This window comes from Camelus bactrianus, chromosome 3, assembly GCF_048773025.1.
Source record: "Camelus bactrianus isolate YW-2024 breed Bactrian camel chromosome 3, ASM4877302v1, whole genome shotgun sequence".
NCBI lineage: Eukaryota > Metazoa > Chordata > Mammalia > Artiodactyla > Camelidae > Camelus > Camelus bactrianus.
Window position 1 is genome coordinate 38,761,805 of NC_133541.1, and position 14,241 is coordinate 38,776,045.

At 33.7% G+C, this 14,241-nt stretch overlaps 1 protein-coding gene across 2 annotated transcripts in view; it reads right to left on the reverse strand.

The window, feature by feature from the left end:
- Positions 1-14,241, reverse strand: part of MIER3 (MIER family member 3) — a 30,255-nt gene that overhangs the window by 4,935 nt on the left and 11,079 nt on the right. For both annotated transcript variants that reach the window (XM_074358531.1, XM_045525071.2), the window contains exons 4-10: positions 12,315-12,449; positions 11,000-11,120; positions 9,960-10,045; positions 9,698-9,770; positions 7,544-7,695; positions 4,332-4,413; positions 2,884-2,978 (exon numbers count right to left, since the gene is read on the reverse strand). In XM_074358531.1, coding sequence (XP_074214632.1) covers positions 2,884-2,978; positions 4,332-4,413; positions 7,544-7,695; positions 9,698-9,770; positions 9,960-10,045; positions 11,000-11,120; positions 12,315-12,449 — 744 coding nt within the window. The remainder of the gene's footprint in view (positions 1-2,883; positions 2,979-4,331; positions 4,414-7,543; positions 7,696-9,697; positions 9,771-9,959; positions 10,046-10,999; positions 11,121-12,314; positions 12,450-14,241) is intronic.

Here is a 14,241-nt window from a genome sequence, read left to right on the forward strand (position 1 = left end):
GCTTGACAAACAGATCAGCACTTTACCTCATCTGGAATTTAAGATGATTGCCAACTAAAGGCAGGATTTTTTCCTCCATCATGCATTTGGCTCTTAGCTCCAACAGAGTTTGGTAAAAACAACAACAGTAACAAAATTTGAGCCTCATTCAACTTGGCTCCATATCCAGACTAGGACTCCTCTAACAATATACAGCTCTAGGTATGAGTTCAGACATACAGACAAAATTCTGTATCTTTACCCAATAAGCTTTTCCCCCTGTTTAATCAGTACCCAACAAGAAAGTTTCAGTATCTCTATCGTAGTTAGTGAGCACACTGTGAGATAAAGATCGTAACATGGGAATAAGCTTTTTAAACCAAGAAATAAAGTATACCTTTCAATAAACGTATTAACTCTTTAAGTCTTCCAAAAGAATGTAGGCTTCTTGGGAAGAGAGACCTTTCCTGTCTTATTCATTGATGTATCTCTAGTGCTTAAAACAATGTCTGGTAAATGATAGAGCTTAATTTGTGAAATAAATGAGTACATTTCCTAAGTCATTGCAAAACTGAAGTTTTATTTCCATTTAAAAAGTTAACACAGACTTCTTTAAAAATGTTTTATCTATTCGCTAAATTAAACACTTCATCTCATCTTTGGGAAAACAATAGGTTTTCATAAATACTAAAAAGCATGAAAGTATTCAACATTATACTGGAAGATCTAGCTAATGCAATAAGAAAAAGAAATAAAAGGTACACAGTTTGAGAAGAAAGAAAACTCTGCAGATGACATGACTGTCTATATAGAAAATCCTAAAAACTAATGAATGGAATTAATAAATGATTATACCAAGGTTGTAGGATATAGGGTTAATATGCAAAAGTCAACCGCTTTCCTAGATAACAGCAATGAACAATTGATTCTTGAAACTAAAAACATAATATCATCTGCATTAGCACCCCAAGAAATGTAATACTTAGGTATAAATCTTAACAAAATACATGCCAGATCTACATAAGAAAAACTACAAAATTCCAATTAAAAAATGAAATATTTAAATAAATGGAGAGATAGTCTATGTTCATAGATAGGAAGACTGATTACTGTTAAGGTATCAGTTCTTCCCAACTTGATTTATAGGTTCAGTGCAATCCCAATTAAAATTCCAGCAAGTTATTTTGTAAATATTGGCAGACTCATTCTGAAGTTTATATGGAAAAGCAAAAGATCCGGAATAGCCAACACAATATTGAAGGAGAAGAACAAAAGTTGGAGGACAGACACTACCCAACTTTAAGACTTACTATAAAGCTGCAGTTATCAAGATAGTATAGTATTGATAAACAAATATATTAATGGAACACAACAGAGAACCCAGAAACAGACTCACACAAATACAGTCAACTAATCTTTGACAAAGGATTAAAGGCAACTCAATGAAAGAAAGATCATCTTTTGAATAAACGGTACTAGAACAACTGGACATCTACATCCACCTTACACAAAAAAAACTCAAAACAGATTACAGACCTACATGTAAACTGCAAAACTATAAAAGCTCCTAGAGGATAACATGGAAGAAAACCTGGATGACACTGGGGATAGTAATGACTTTTCAGAAACAACAATAAAAGCACAATCTATGAAAGAAAAACTGGTAAGTTGGACTTCATTAAAGTTAAAAACTTCTAATCTGCAAAAGACACTGTTAAGAGAATGAAAAGATAAGCCAAAGACTGGGAGAAAATATCTGTAAAACACCTATCTGATAAAGAACTGTTATCCAAAATGTATAAAGAACTCTTGCAAAAACAAACTACCCAATTAAAAAAATGTGCTAAAGACCCTAACAGACACCTCACCAAAGATGTATAGATGGCGAATAAACAGATGAAAAGATGACCCACATATGTCATCAGGGAAATGCAAATTAAAACAAGATACACTACAGACTTTCTAGAATAGCCAAAATCCAAAACAATGACACCAGACGCTTGCAAGGATGTGGAGCAACAGGAACTCTCATTCATTGCTGGTGGGAATGCAAAATGGCACACTCTGGAAGACAGTCTGGTAATTTATTATAAAACTATTCCATACCATCCAACAATCACACTCATTGGTATTTATCCAATGGAGCTGAACACATCTAAAAAATACCTGCACACTGATGCTTATAGTTGCTTTATTCGTAATTGCCAAAACTTGAAAGCAACCAAGATGTCCTCCAAATGGTGAATGGGTAAACATATTGGTACACTCATACAATGGTATATTATTCAATAATAAAAAGAAATGAGCCACAAAAGGGACAAACCTTAAATGCATATGGGAACTCTCTATACTTTCTTCTCAATTCTGCCATGAACCTGCAACTGCTGTAAAACTAAAGTCTTTTTTGTGTGTGTGTGTGTGTGTGTGTGTGTGTGTGTGTGTGTGTGTGTGTGTGTGTGTGTGTATTCTAATACGTTGGGATAATTCAATAAAATATACTTTGCTTATTCTCTTTGTCCTAATGAACACAGGATTCTAAAGTATTTAGCTGAGTAGGTCAGTATTTTATGCCTATTGCTTTCTTTTTTGGGGGGGGATTAGGTTTTTATTTATGTTTTTAGAGGGAGTACTGGGGATTGAGCCCATGACCTTGTGCATGCTAAGCATGCACTCTACCACTTGAGCTATACCCTCCCCCCATGCCTATTGCTTTTTAAACTAGATTTTATATTTTAGAGTAGTTTTGGGCTTACAGAAATTGATCAGAAAATAACAGAAATGTTAATGGCAGGGGAGCATTAACAAGTTATAACTTTTCTCCCCTACTCAAATGACTTATAAATTGGTTGCTTATATTCATTGTAATTACTAAGCAATTTCTCTGTACTAATTTGCCTAACTTACCTTATTCTTCTGTATAAGATGAAAATCTTTTCCAAAAAGCATCAGCGCATGTTCAAAGCTCCGGCATTCTTCTTCTGTCCATGCAGTCATTCCTTCTAAAGAAATTTTAAAACAAAATACAATGGCCTCAAAACTCTTTTATATGAATAATCAATTTACTTTCAGTATGGTTTCCCTATAAAAGGCTAAAAACTTATACACACACACACACACACACACACACACAAGTTCTGTATGTATAGATTTTAGTTAGGATTACCAAAAGTATGCCTATTATAAATCTTATCAAAAAAATCTAGAATACTAATATAAATACCAGTTTTGTTCCTCTGCATGTTGGGATAAGAATTTAACGATTTTTTTCTATAACTTACGCTCACAGTTTTTCAGATTTTTTTAAACAATGAGCTTTTTTTTTTTTAATTAGGGGGAAAAAACTTACACCAAAACAGTAAGTTTTTACATTGTAACTGATTGTACTTCAATTTAAAAAATAAATTTTTAAAAACCCCGTAAGTTCTTTAGAGACCATAAACAATCAACACATTTATTTAAAGTCGATTTTCAGAGTGCTATCCTATAGAAATATAAAGGGAATAAGAAACAGCCATGCTCCCAAAAGACTAAATCCCATTCAACTTCCCACAGATGTTAATGCTGATGAATCAAATCTACTTGGGGCAGAGGAGACTTGAAGTACCTCATTCACAGTGGAGACCAGATCCCCAAAATCAATACAAAACGTATTTAGTTTTCAGAGTTTGAGAGCTTCAAATATTTTTTTTCAAAGAAGCAGATTTTACAAGGAAGTATTTCAATGTACTATCTCAATCTACAAGTTTTAAATGTACTATTTTCAGCTTTTATATTTTTCCAAGCCATTTATATAATATTACTAAGTATTATTTCATTCTGTATATACTTAATGAAAGCTATGATGCATGCAATCAATTTATATGACAAAAATACTGAAATTAAAGTTAACCATTTTCCCTGACACAAAACAAAACCTAAGCACTGCAAAAATGTTATTACATGATTACTAAAAATACACTTCTTGCAATAAGTTCAGTGGGATATATTATACATTTTTTTTTCATCTTTAATCTCTTTGATTTCCTGACAACATTTTTTTCCAGTGAAATCGTAAAATCATTCTTATTCATTACTTTGGATATACTGTCATCTCTGGGGTCTGCTTTGTTCATTACCAACTATTTCTTAAAGAAAATGGAGGTGACCCAGGGGTAACTAATTTGTATTTGAACAATTTCCGCTATGTCTAAAATTAGAGGGCAAGAAAAGAAAAAATTATTTACTATGAAGATGAACACAGATCTTACACAAGTGTTACAGGATTGCTCCATCCTCTATGATACTTTTCTTATTCTGATCCCCAAATGACCATCCCCTGTCACCTCCCTCTCTTGATCCCAAGTGTTTCTTACCTTGAGATGCCTTTCCATTGCAGCAGTACCTTTCAATTGCTTCCTTTATATTATGGTTACACTTGAGAAGTTCATATAATGCCTAGGGGAGCGGGAAAAAAACTATTCAATAAAAATTACCGAAAGTTCGTCCTTAACAGCATTTAAGAAAAACAACAAAAAAATGGTAAATTGTGAGAGTCCTACCAAATACCAGCTGAAATGCTCTCTAATTTCAGGACATTTGAGAATATGTTTGCCCATACATTTACTCTACATAACTATCCTGTAGATTGACTCTGGTATCCGAAGTGTTTGTTCACTCTCATACCACCTCTCAGAAGTCATCCACCAGTATCATTCTTGACTTTTTTTTCAGGCCTTCTCAGCTAGAGGAATTCCCCTATTTTAGATGATTATTTCTAGTTGGGAAAAATTAGAATTATGATCCTGTCTCTTGATATCACCTACTCCCTGCCCTATAAAGTTTTAATAAAAGAGAACAATAGCATACCTAGAATATAGAAGGACCAATACCTTAGTGACTAGAGTATAATGGTCTTAGTTATTTCCATCTACTATGGAAGATACTGTATTTTTAGAATTAGAATTTCTTCCTATTAAATCTGTTTGGAATTATAAATATACTAAATAATCGCTAACAGAACTCAACTGAAAGTTAAATAATAATCCATGTCCCCAAGTAAGTTTCAAGAAAGGGAAGGACGGCTCAATATTAGTAAACCTATTAATACATCCACAGGTTAATAATCAATACATTAATAATCGATCATTAAAGACAATCTGAACAGCTGCTAAAAAAACTTCAGATAAATCAGTATTCATTTCTATTTTCAAAAAGACAAAAACCACAACAGTTATAAGTAGACAGATACTACCTTACTATGATAAAGATGGCCTATGTCAAACCAAGGCTGGTTTTATTCTTAATGTAAAAACCTTAAATGTATTATCTTCCATCAAAAGCAGGCCTCAAATCACTGTTACTACCAAGTATCTCAGGATTATGGCTAATGCAGTAAGATATACAATGGGAATAAGAGATGTAACAATGGCAAAGAAGCAGCAAAAGTATAATAATGACTTTAAGACTAGAAAACCTAAGAGAAACAACTGAAAAATCTTTATAGTAAATAGTTTCAAAAGCTTGAGAAAACATTTTAAAATTGGTATTTCTCTAAATCAACAATACACAAATATAGATATAATAGAGATCCCACTTACAACAGTGCTAAATACACACACATTTAAAGGATAATGCATGTGATATTTAAACAAAAACATTTGAGTGATTAAAAAAAGTCAAATGAAGAGACTCAGACCATGTTTTTGAAGTAGATTTAATGTTCTAAAGGTACTACTTCTTCCAAAATTAATTTATAGTTTTAATGGAATATCAGTATAAAAATCCAATGGAATTTTTTTTAAATTGATACAGATGCTTCTTTTTTTTTTAAAGTATATTTGATTTATGTTATGTCAGTTTCATAGTGATTCAGTCATATACATATATATATTATTTTTCATTACAGGTTAGTGCAAGATACTAAATATAGTTCCCTGTGCTATACCTTAGGTCCTTGCTGTTGGACCTCGTTGTTGGGATTTCTTTTCGACAACTGACAAAACTTCTCTGAAGTTCAGTTAATATGACTTCTCTATGTTACTTGAGAATTCAAGTTTCAGTCCACCTATCTCTGGGTATTCATTAGTCAAGATTAGCCAGACTGGTGATACAGAGTGAAAGGTATATGAGAGGGGTAAAATAATGTCAGACAGCAAAACTAGGGCATTAAAAAACCCAAAAAGCAATACTCTCATCCTTATCCCACACACTGTCAGAAGAGTGTTCTGTACCTACAAGTATATAGTACTTAAAAAATGCTCCTAAAGCTAACTTACACAATCTTAATAGACGTTAACTTTAATCACTTCCTGAATAAAGTTCTACAACAATCCAAAAAATAACTTCATCATAAAATCTGAAAGTCCAACCACAGAAATGTTTAAATATACCATGGAATATACAGTCATCAAGAATGAAGTAATATTACCCAATCAAAAAATGGGTAGAAGACCTAAATAGACACTTCCCCAAAGAAGACATACAGATGGCCAACAGGCACATGAAAAGATGCTCAACATTGCTAATTATTAGAGAAATGCAAATCAAAACTACAATGAGATATCACCTCACACCAGTGAGAACAGCCATCATTAAAAAACCTACAAATAATAAATGCTCAAGAGGATGTGGAGAAAAAAGAACCCTTCTACACTGTTGGTGGGAATGTCAATTGGTGCAGCCAACAATGAAGTACAGTATGAAGGTTCCTTAAAAAACTAAAAACAGAGTTACCATATGATCCAACAATCCCACTTCTGGGCATATATCCAGGTAAAATTATAACTCAAAAAGATACATGCACCTCAATGTTCATAGTAGCATTATTCACAATAGCCAAGACATGGAAGCAACCTAAGTGTCTGTCAAAAGATGAATGGATAAAGAAGATGTAGTATGGATATACAATGGAATACTACTCAAGACATAAAAAAGAACGAAATGCTATTTGCGACAACATGGATGGACCTAGAGATCATATTAAGTAAGACAGAAAAAGACAAATATCATATGCTATCACTTGTATGTGGAATCGTTAAAAAAAATGACACAAATGAACTTATTTACAAACCAAAAATAGACTCACAGACATAGAAAACAAACTATGGTTACCAAATGGGAAAGGGGGAGGAAGGGATAAATTAGGAGTTTGGAGTTAACATATACACACTACTATATATAAAATAGATAAACAACAAGAACCTACTGTATAGCACAGAGAACTATATTCAATATCTTGTAATAACCTGTAATGGAAAAGAATATATATATATGTATAATTGAATCACTTTGCTGTACACCTAAAACTAAGACAACAATGTAAATCAACTATATTTCAATTAAAAAAAGAAGTACGACAGAAATCTCAATGACAAAGAAAATAACATTAAGTGATTAAAAGGATATAAAATGGTATCTAAAATAAGATAAATGTATACGTATATACATGGTATACAAATATACCAGTATTTTCCAAGTTTTAAAAATCAGAGATAGACAATTCATATATAAGAAATATTTGAATCAAATAAAAGAAAATAAAGAAGATACTATATTAGTTAGCTACTGATCAGAAATTGATGTATACCTGTTCATTGTCCCTTGTGTGTGTTCCTGCAGAAATCCTATCCATTATTTTTTCACTTCCAGTTCTTAATGAGGTCTCAACAAGGTACTCCTTAACTTTGCTCTCCAAAACCACACCAGGACGCCAAAGTAACTGGTCTTCATTTTCATACACTGATAGAGAAAATCCCATTAACACATTAAAAATAGTGAACACACTCAAAGATGCATACAGACTGCTCTTCCTCTTCCTATACACTGGGACAAGTAATTAACTTCAGGACACCAATAAATTGATTGGCAAGTTGAGTCTTTCACTAGCAAATGTTTAAAAGAATTTTTTTTTAAACTTTATTAAGGGCTAAGTATTCCAGCGACTAGAGCAAGTAGTTTTTTTGGTGGTTGGATTTACTAACAAGTGAGAAGGTTTTCTATGCCTAGTAGTCTAATGTAAAACTGGTAGTGGCCTCTTATACTCTTCTAATGAGGGGTTAAAAGTAACCTGTGTAAATTCTTTAATAACTTCACTGGAATTTTCTCTTAACTCCCTAAATTTCTCTATGAAATGTCTAGAGGTTAAAAATTGAAAACAAATAAAATAAACAAAAATAAATAAAAATCAAACTAACTGCCAGTAATGAAATACCTAAGAAAGATATACTTTTCCTTTACTGATTTCTTCCCCAAAAGGTAAATTTTTATTTAAAAAAGGAAGCAGACTAATCAAAAAAGAAAAAGAATGACAAACAGTAAGAAAAGTAAACTTTCCACTTAAGAGGCTAATACGTTAATAAGCGAAATGTCACTAAAACAAACTGTATATTTTATTAATGCAAATACTGCTGCCATCCTCAAAGCTTCTACCTCACACAATAAACTGTGAAATAAAATCCTATTGCTTCAACTGCAATCCATTCTTCAAGTGTACAGTAACCACTAAATACAGCTAATAAAAGAAGTTTACTGAGAATTAACTATGCAGCAGAGACCGTGGTAAGTGCTTTATAGTCACAACTGTATAAGGCAGGCATTACCATCCCGATGAGCAGGAAAGTTAAAAATAAAGTGTGCCTGTTAAGCAACAAAACTGACTTTTGAGGTAAGTTTCTGGAACCAGTTTCTTTACTCTTCGGTCAAAACTGAAGTAGTTTTGTTTGAGTTTATTCCCTCAAAAGATAAAGTTTACTTTCCCTCCTGAAAGCACAGAACTGAGAGATATTACCTCCATTCTGTTTAGCCTAAGGACCGAGAGCTGCTGAGTATGTACTTGGCTCCAAGGGTGTGTGTGTGGCACGTGGGTGGGAAGGTGGAGAGACGGGGGCATCTGAGGATGATCAGCTCCTATATACTTCCCTGGGACAACTGCCTTCTATCACTTGGAAAGCAGTTTAGGAAATCAGTGTTGCTAGGGGCTGCCAAGGTTACCTAGGTAATCAGTCCTCCCTCCCTTTCAATGGGGGATGAACTGATACAGAGAAAAGGAAGAAAGAAGAATTCAGGAAGAGTTGTGTCACTGTGCTGCTTTCGACCTCATAACTTCAAAGGATGAATCAACTCATTAGAGAAAAGGTCAAATGCCCCTGGCCAAATCTGCTTGGTTCCCAAGTTCAGCAAGGAAGCTGTACCTGGATTTTTACTTCCCATCACCTCACCTCTCCATTTTTTCAGAATCAGCTATAGTTGGAATCTATCAAAAATTTGAGAAAAACTGATTACACTTAAGTGGGGGTGTGTAACAAAAGAAACAGAATCCTTACATTCCACCACCTTCTCTTCCAGGGCTGGGGCAGAAGAATTTCTTCTAACTTTTTTTTTTCCTCAAGAGTTTCTTTCCAAGAGGATCATATCCCTAACATTCTCATTATCTCAGATGATAAGATGCTACCCACTTCTACTGGAGAAGGATATGGGCCAAACAGTTGCACTTGGAAGAGCAGCTCCACTAATTTCACAGTTGCTGAGCATACTGGCTAAGAAGCATTGTATGAGGCAGAAGGTGGTTCCCTGAGTCTCCTGGTTAATTTTAATACATTATTCCTAAGTCAGGCCTAACTGTTCCCTGACTCCAAATCTCCCTTTACACCGACAAGATGAGTATATAATCAGGTATTTAAATAAACATGCTGAGATGTAACTTGGCCTACCAAGTATTATCAAAATCAAAAGTCTTCTTTACCTTTCTCATTACCAGCATACTCTCCGAGATAAGGCGGAATCTCTGCCTGGTACTGTAAACCAATCATTATTTCCTACAGGAAAATTTAGAAGTAAAAACAACTTACTATAAATGCTGAAAACAAAGTTTCAACTCATTAATCAGTTACTACAAGTCAAAAGTTACCTTGCAAAACAAAGTTATTTTAAATTATTTCAGAAATGTTTTTAAAAACGACTTTAATCCAAATGGTCTGCTAAGTTATGATGGTAACTTAACATACCTTCCTCAGATCTTCAGGTGAGTTACCACTGTCTGTTTCAATATCTTCAACCTCTGATTCTTTATCCCCATCACATGTAGTATTTGCTTAAAAGAAGAAAATTAAATTTTAAAAAAAGGTTTTTGTTGCCTATTTTTGCAGTACTTAAAAGAGTGCCTAGTATTTTATTTATGATAATTTATAAAAATTGATTGAATAAATGAGATCAGCACAAATACACTAAAACTCTTGCACTGGTCTCACATTTTGAAACTAGTCAAAACGAGACACTGAAAATACTAAGAAAATGTATAGTATCTTTATAATTATTTGGTATATGGTCAAATAGTTTGGAGAGGCAAGAGGAAAACCACTATGGTCACCTTAAAAAAGAAGGTAAAGCACTGGATTACACTAATCCAGAGTGAGACACACAAAGAGCTACACACTGAGTCCATCAAAATTATCTTTTTGCACACATATGTGTATGTGTCTTAGATCTTGTTAACTGTCCTTCCACCATAAAAATACTTGAGAAATATGCAAGACTTACAAAAATTTATTTTTATATAAATTATTATTTGAGTTCATATAAAAAATTATCTCAATTCAAAAACCTTTCAAATACTACCAATATACATTAAGGGATTACACCAAACACTAAAAGGAAAGGATTAAATAAATCACTAAAAATAAAAAACATTTTTTGAGCAACTCATAGTAGTTTTCAAAACCAGAAAAGTAAGAACTTTTTAACAGAAGTCCAAAAAGTGTCTATAGAATCTCACAGCTGAACTAAGATTGGTTGCCATAGCAAGAGATGAGTCTTAGGAAAGAATAGGCCTGAAAAACTAAGCAAATGTTTTTATTTTTAAACAGTATATTAGTTTACATCTATCCCAATTTAAAAAAAGGTTATAATCTTATTCAGATTATAATAGTATTTTATTTCAGTTAAGTAAAACACTTAGAATATTCTCATATAACTACTGAATGCAATAAAATGTACTCAAGCCAGAATGTCAATGCTACTATTAAACAGTAATGATTGGGTTTCTTACATCGTAAAGGTCTAGGGAAGAAATCGGAAGTTTCATGGGAAGTCACAGATGGTGTCAGATCATCTGCAGAAGACTGAGTTTCCTCATCATCACCTGACAATAGGTCTTTTGCTATTTCCTCCTATAAGAATAGGAATGCAATGCTAGAGTTAGAAATGATTATATTCATCAATTTCAGGAAAAAAGTTGTCATAACATTATTCATAAACATTATGGTATTATGATACAATTAAGAACTAGCTGAAACCTCAGTTTTGGGAAAAGTAAACTTGAAATTCTCCTATAATTTACTTCATGTACATAATTACTTAATAACATTTACTATTTAATTATATACAATATTTAACAACTATACTATTATATACTTATGATATAACAAAAAAAATTGCCAAATTTGTGGGTATGCTGAGCACTTATCTGAAGATGCAGACTGATTTTTAGTGAATTTACAATAATAATCTTACTTCTAAGTGGATAAAAGTTAAACTCATTTTCTGCCAACTAAAATAACTAAAATAAGAAAGTCTCCAAACTCCACTCTTCCAATAATTTTTAAAGCCCAACTAATGAACCACGGACTAGTGATATAATTTTAAAAGAAACAGTTCTGAATTGATTTTTATGTAAATGTACAGTCAACCTTGTGCCTGGCACATAGTAGGAGCTCACTCTTTGCTGAATGACTATGGTCATCAATATCTGTCGTACAGTGGGACCAATGTAACTCACAGGAGGAGGTTCCAAAATGTGGATTCCTCTCCCTGCCTGAGATACGAAAGGCGAGGAAAGCTCCCCAGGGATCCGTCAGCAGAGACCACGACTGTGAACTTTCGTTGGCAGAGACTAGGCCTCCTCTACAACCAGCCTGTGTTAAATACGTATCACTGAGGGCTTGGCTGCTATGGCCGCTGTCATTCCCAGAGCCCAAGAAAATAGAATTTCTCTCCAACCACTCCACACCTAAGCTAGTTTGGTTTGAAAAGTTCTGGGAGATTTATTAATCAATGCATTCAAGTGTCCACAGGATCAAAAGGAGTTAGGATAAAATCTAAGTTTAAATATAGTATATCTATACAAGAAAAATAAAAAGTTATGGAAGAATACTCAAATATGCAAAGTATTATTAAGCTATTACTACTTTAAAAATAGTGTGATCAAGGCTAAACAATATTCAAGCCAGTCACCAAAATGATAAGAGCAGTGGGTCCGTAAGAAGTTTACAATTCAGAATTATGAAATGCGTAAGTAAAAGAAACTCATAAAAAACAGTTAATGTAACAGAGCTGGGTTTTTTCTTCTAAATGCTTGTACTTACTTTGTCTAGTGTCATATCTGGTAGTTCATCTGCAAGTTCACTTGGGGAGCTATTTGCACTGGAATTTGCAACTGCTGAAATTGTAGGTTCATAGCCATAGAATGCCAATAAATCTTCTAAAGGCATGTTTCCTTCCTATTCAAGCCAGAGCACAAACATGAACTCAGAAGATGCCACAATTGTGAACCACAGATAAACTGTGACACCATTAATGTTCATAAAGCACATTACCAGAACAGCACTACCAAATCAAAACCAAATTTTAGTTCTGCTTTTTGTACTATGGCCAGAAAACAGGATCAAACACCTAGAGCTATAATTAATATATGAACAAAAGCCTAACAATTAACATCTTAAAGTTTTTATTTGCTAGCATCATTTCACCTTTTAAAAACTTCTCAAATACCTGCTTTAGTGCAGTTTTTTTTAGCTTTTACATTACTATAAAGATTTGCCTTGAAAACATTTCCAATTAATCAGTCAATAACGTCATGTAATTTTTAGCTTGTTTCTTTGCAATTAACAGTTGGCCACTTGGTTTATTCTTCATGTTAATTAGAAGATACCTAATGGGAAACATCTGCTAAACATTTACTAACACTAGTAATGTTTATATATTAATGTTCAAAACACTTATCCTTTGATATTCCTACTACTGTATCTATTTTTTTTTTCCCACAGCTGTTTTTTTTTTCCCACAACTGTATGATGAAGTTTGCATTACCACCATCTTACAGATGAGGAAACTGAGTTCTGAGTTTGAATCCCAGGTCACCCAGTTCACTTACCGGCTGTGCTGCTTTCATAAAATTACATACTCTGGCTGGAGTGCTGTCTGTGTTATCAACACTTAAGCCATGCCATATAGTGGCACCCATTGTTTCTTCCCTCCATTAATCTGAAAATAAGTGCTATATTTCCTTTTTTTAAATATTTTAATTCAACCACTAAAATACATAGAAATATTTATAACTATCATTTAAAATAACTTCAAGACCAGATAACCACAAACTAGTTAATTTCTTAACTATTTTAAAGATGTTTATGTCCACCTACTATTAAGAGATTCACTTTTAAAGCTTGCTTATGGCTTAGTTTTCCCTCTAAGAATCTAAGTCATGAAGCAAACAGCATGAAAACGTGAAGACAGTGTGTGCAAAGCATGCCCACAACAGATCACAAAGTGAGCTGAGGATAGCCAGTGATGATTCCCAGACAGCCAACTGGCTATCCACCAGGGCCCACAAGGGACACAAGTTCTGGGGGTCCCAAGAATTGGCCTTTGCCTTTGCAGTACAGAATTTACATTTTTCACTATACCTGAATGAAATAGTTCATGTTATGAGCTTAGGTATATGACAAAAATCCTCATTTGTAAATTTGCAGTAGGAGACAAGCACCTTTCCAATGACGGTACCAGTCATGCTATGAAATCTTTTCAACTTGGGACTGAAATCAGTAAAAAGCTGCTTTGGGAGAACAATAAATTTAGCACAAATTTAGTTGGATAGTCAGGATGAACAGAAGCTCACCCATGTCATGGGAAAACCTCAGGAGTTAGTCTTCTCCCAAATCAAAGATCCCTTCAAAGGTGCTAGAACCACACTGAGAGTTTCTGCAGTCCTGCTCCTTGCAGAGTCCATGCAGTCCATCCCCTCCGGCTCACACTAGGTCTAAGAGGAAACAGGGTTGCAGCCTTTGCTAACCAAAATCTTAGAGTTCAGATTCCCTCCATGAACTGGGGGAGACAGGAATTTTCACTCATCGTGCACTGATAGTCCACTCTCCCATCAACACAGCATTTACTGGGCTCTAGGAACTATATGGAGGACAACCGGCTATGGATATAGAAATAAAATTAACGAAAAAAAGAAATCCTTGCTCTCAAAGAATTCAATCTTGATGGAAAGAAGTGGTAAGTCAAAAA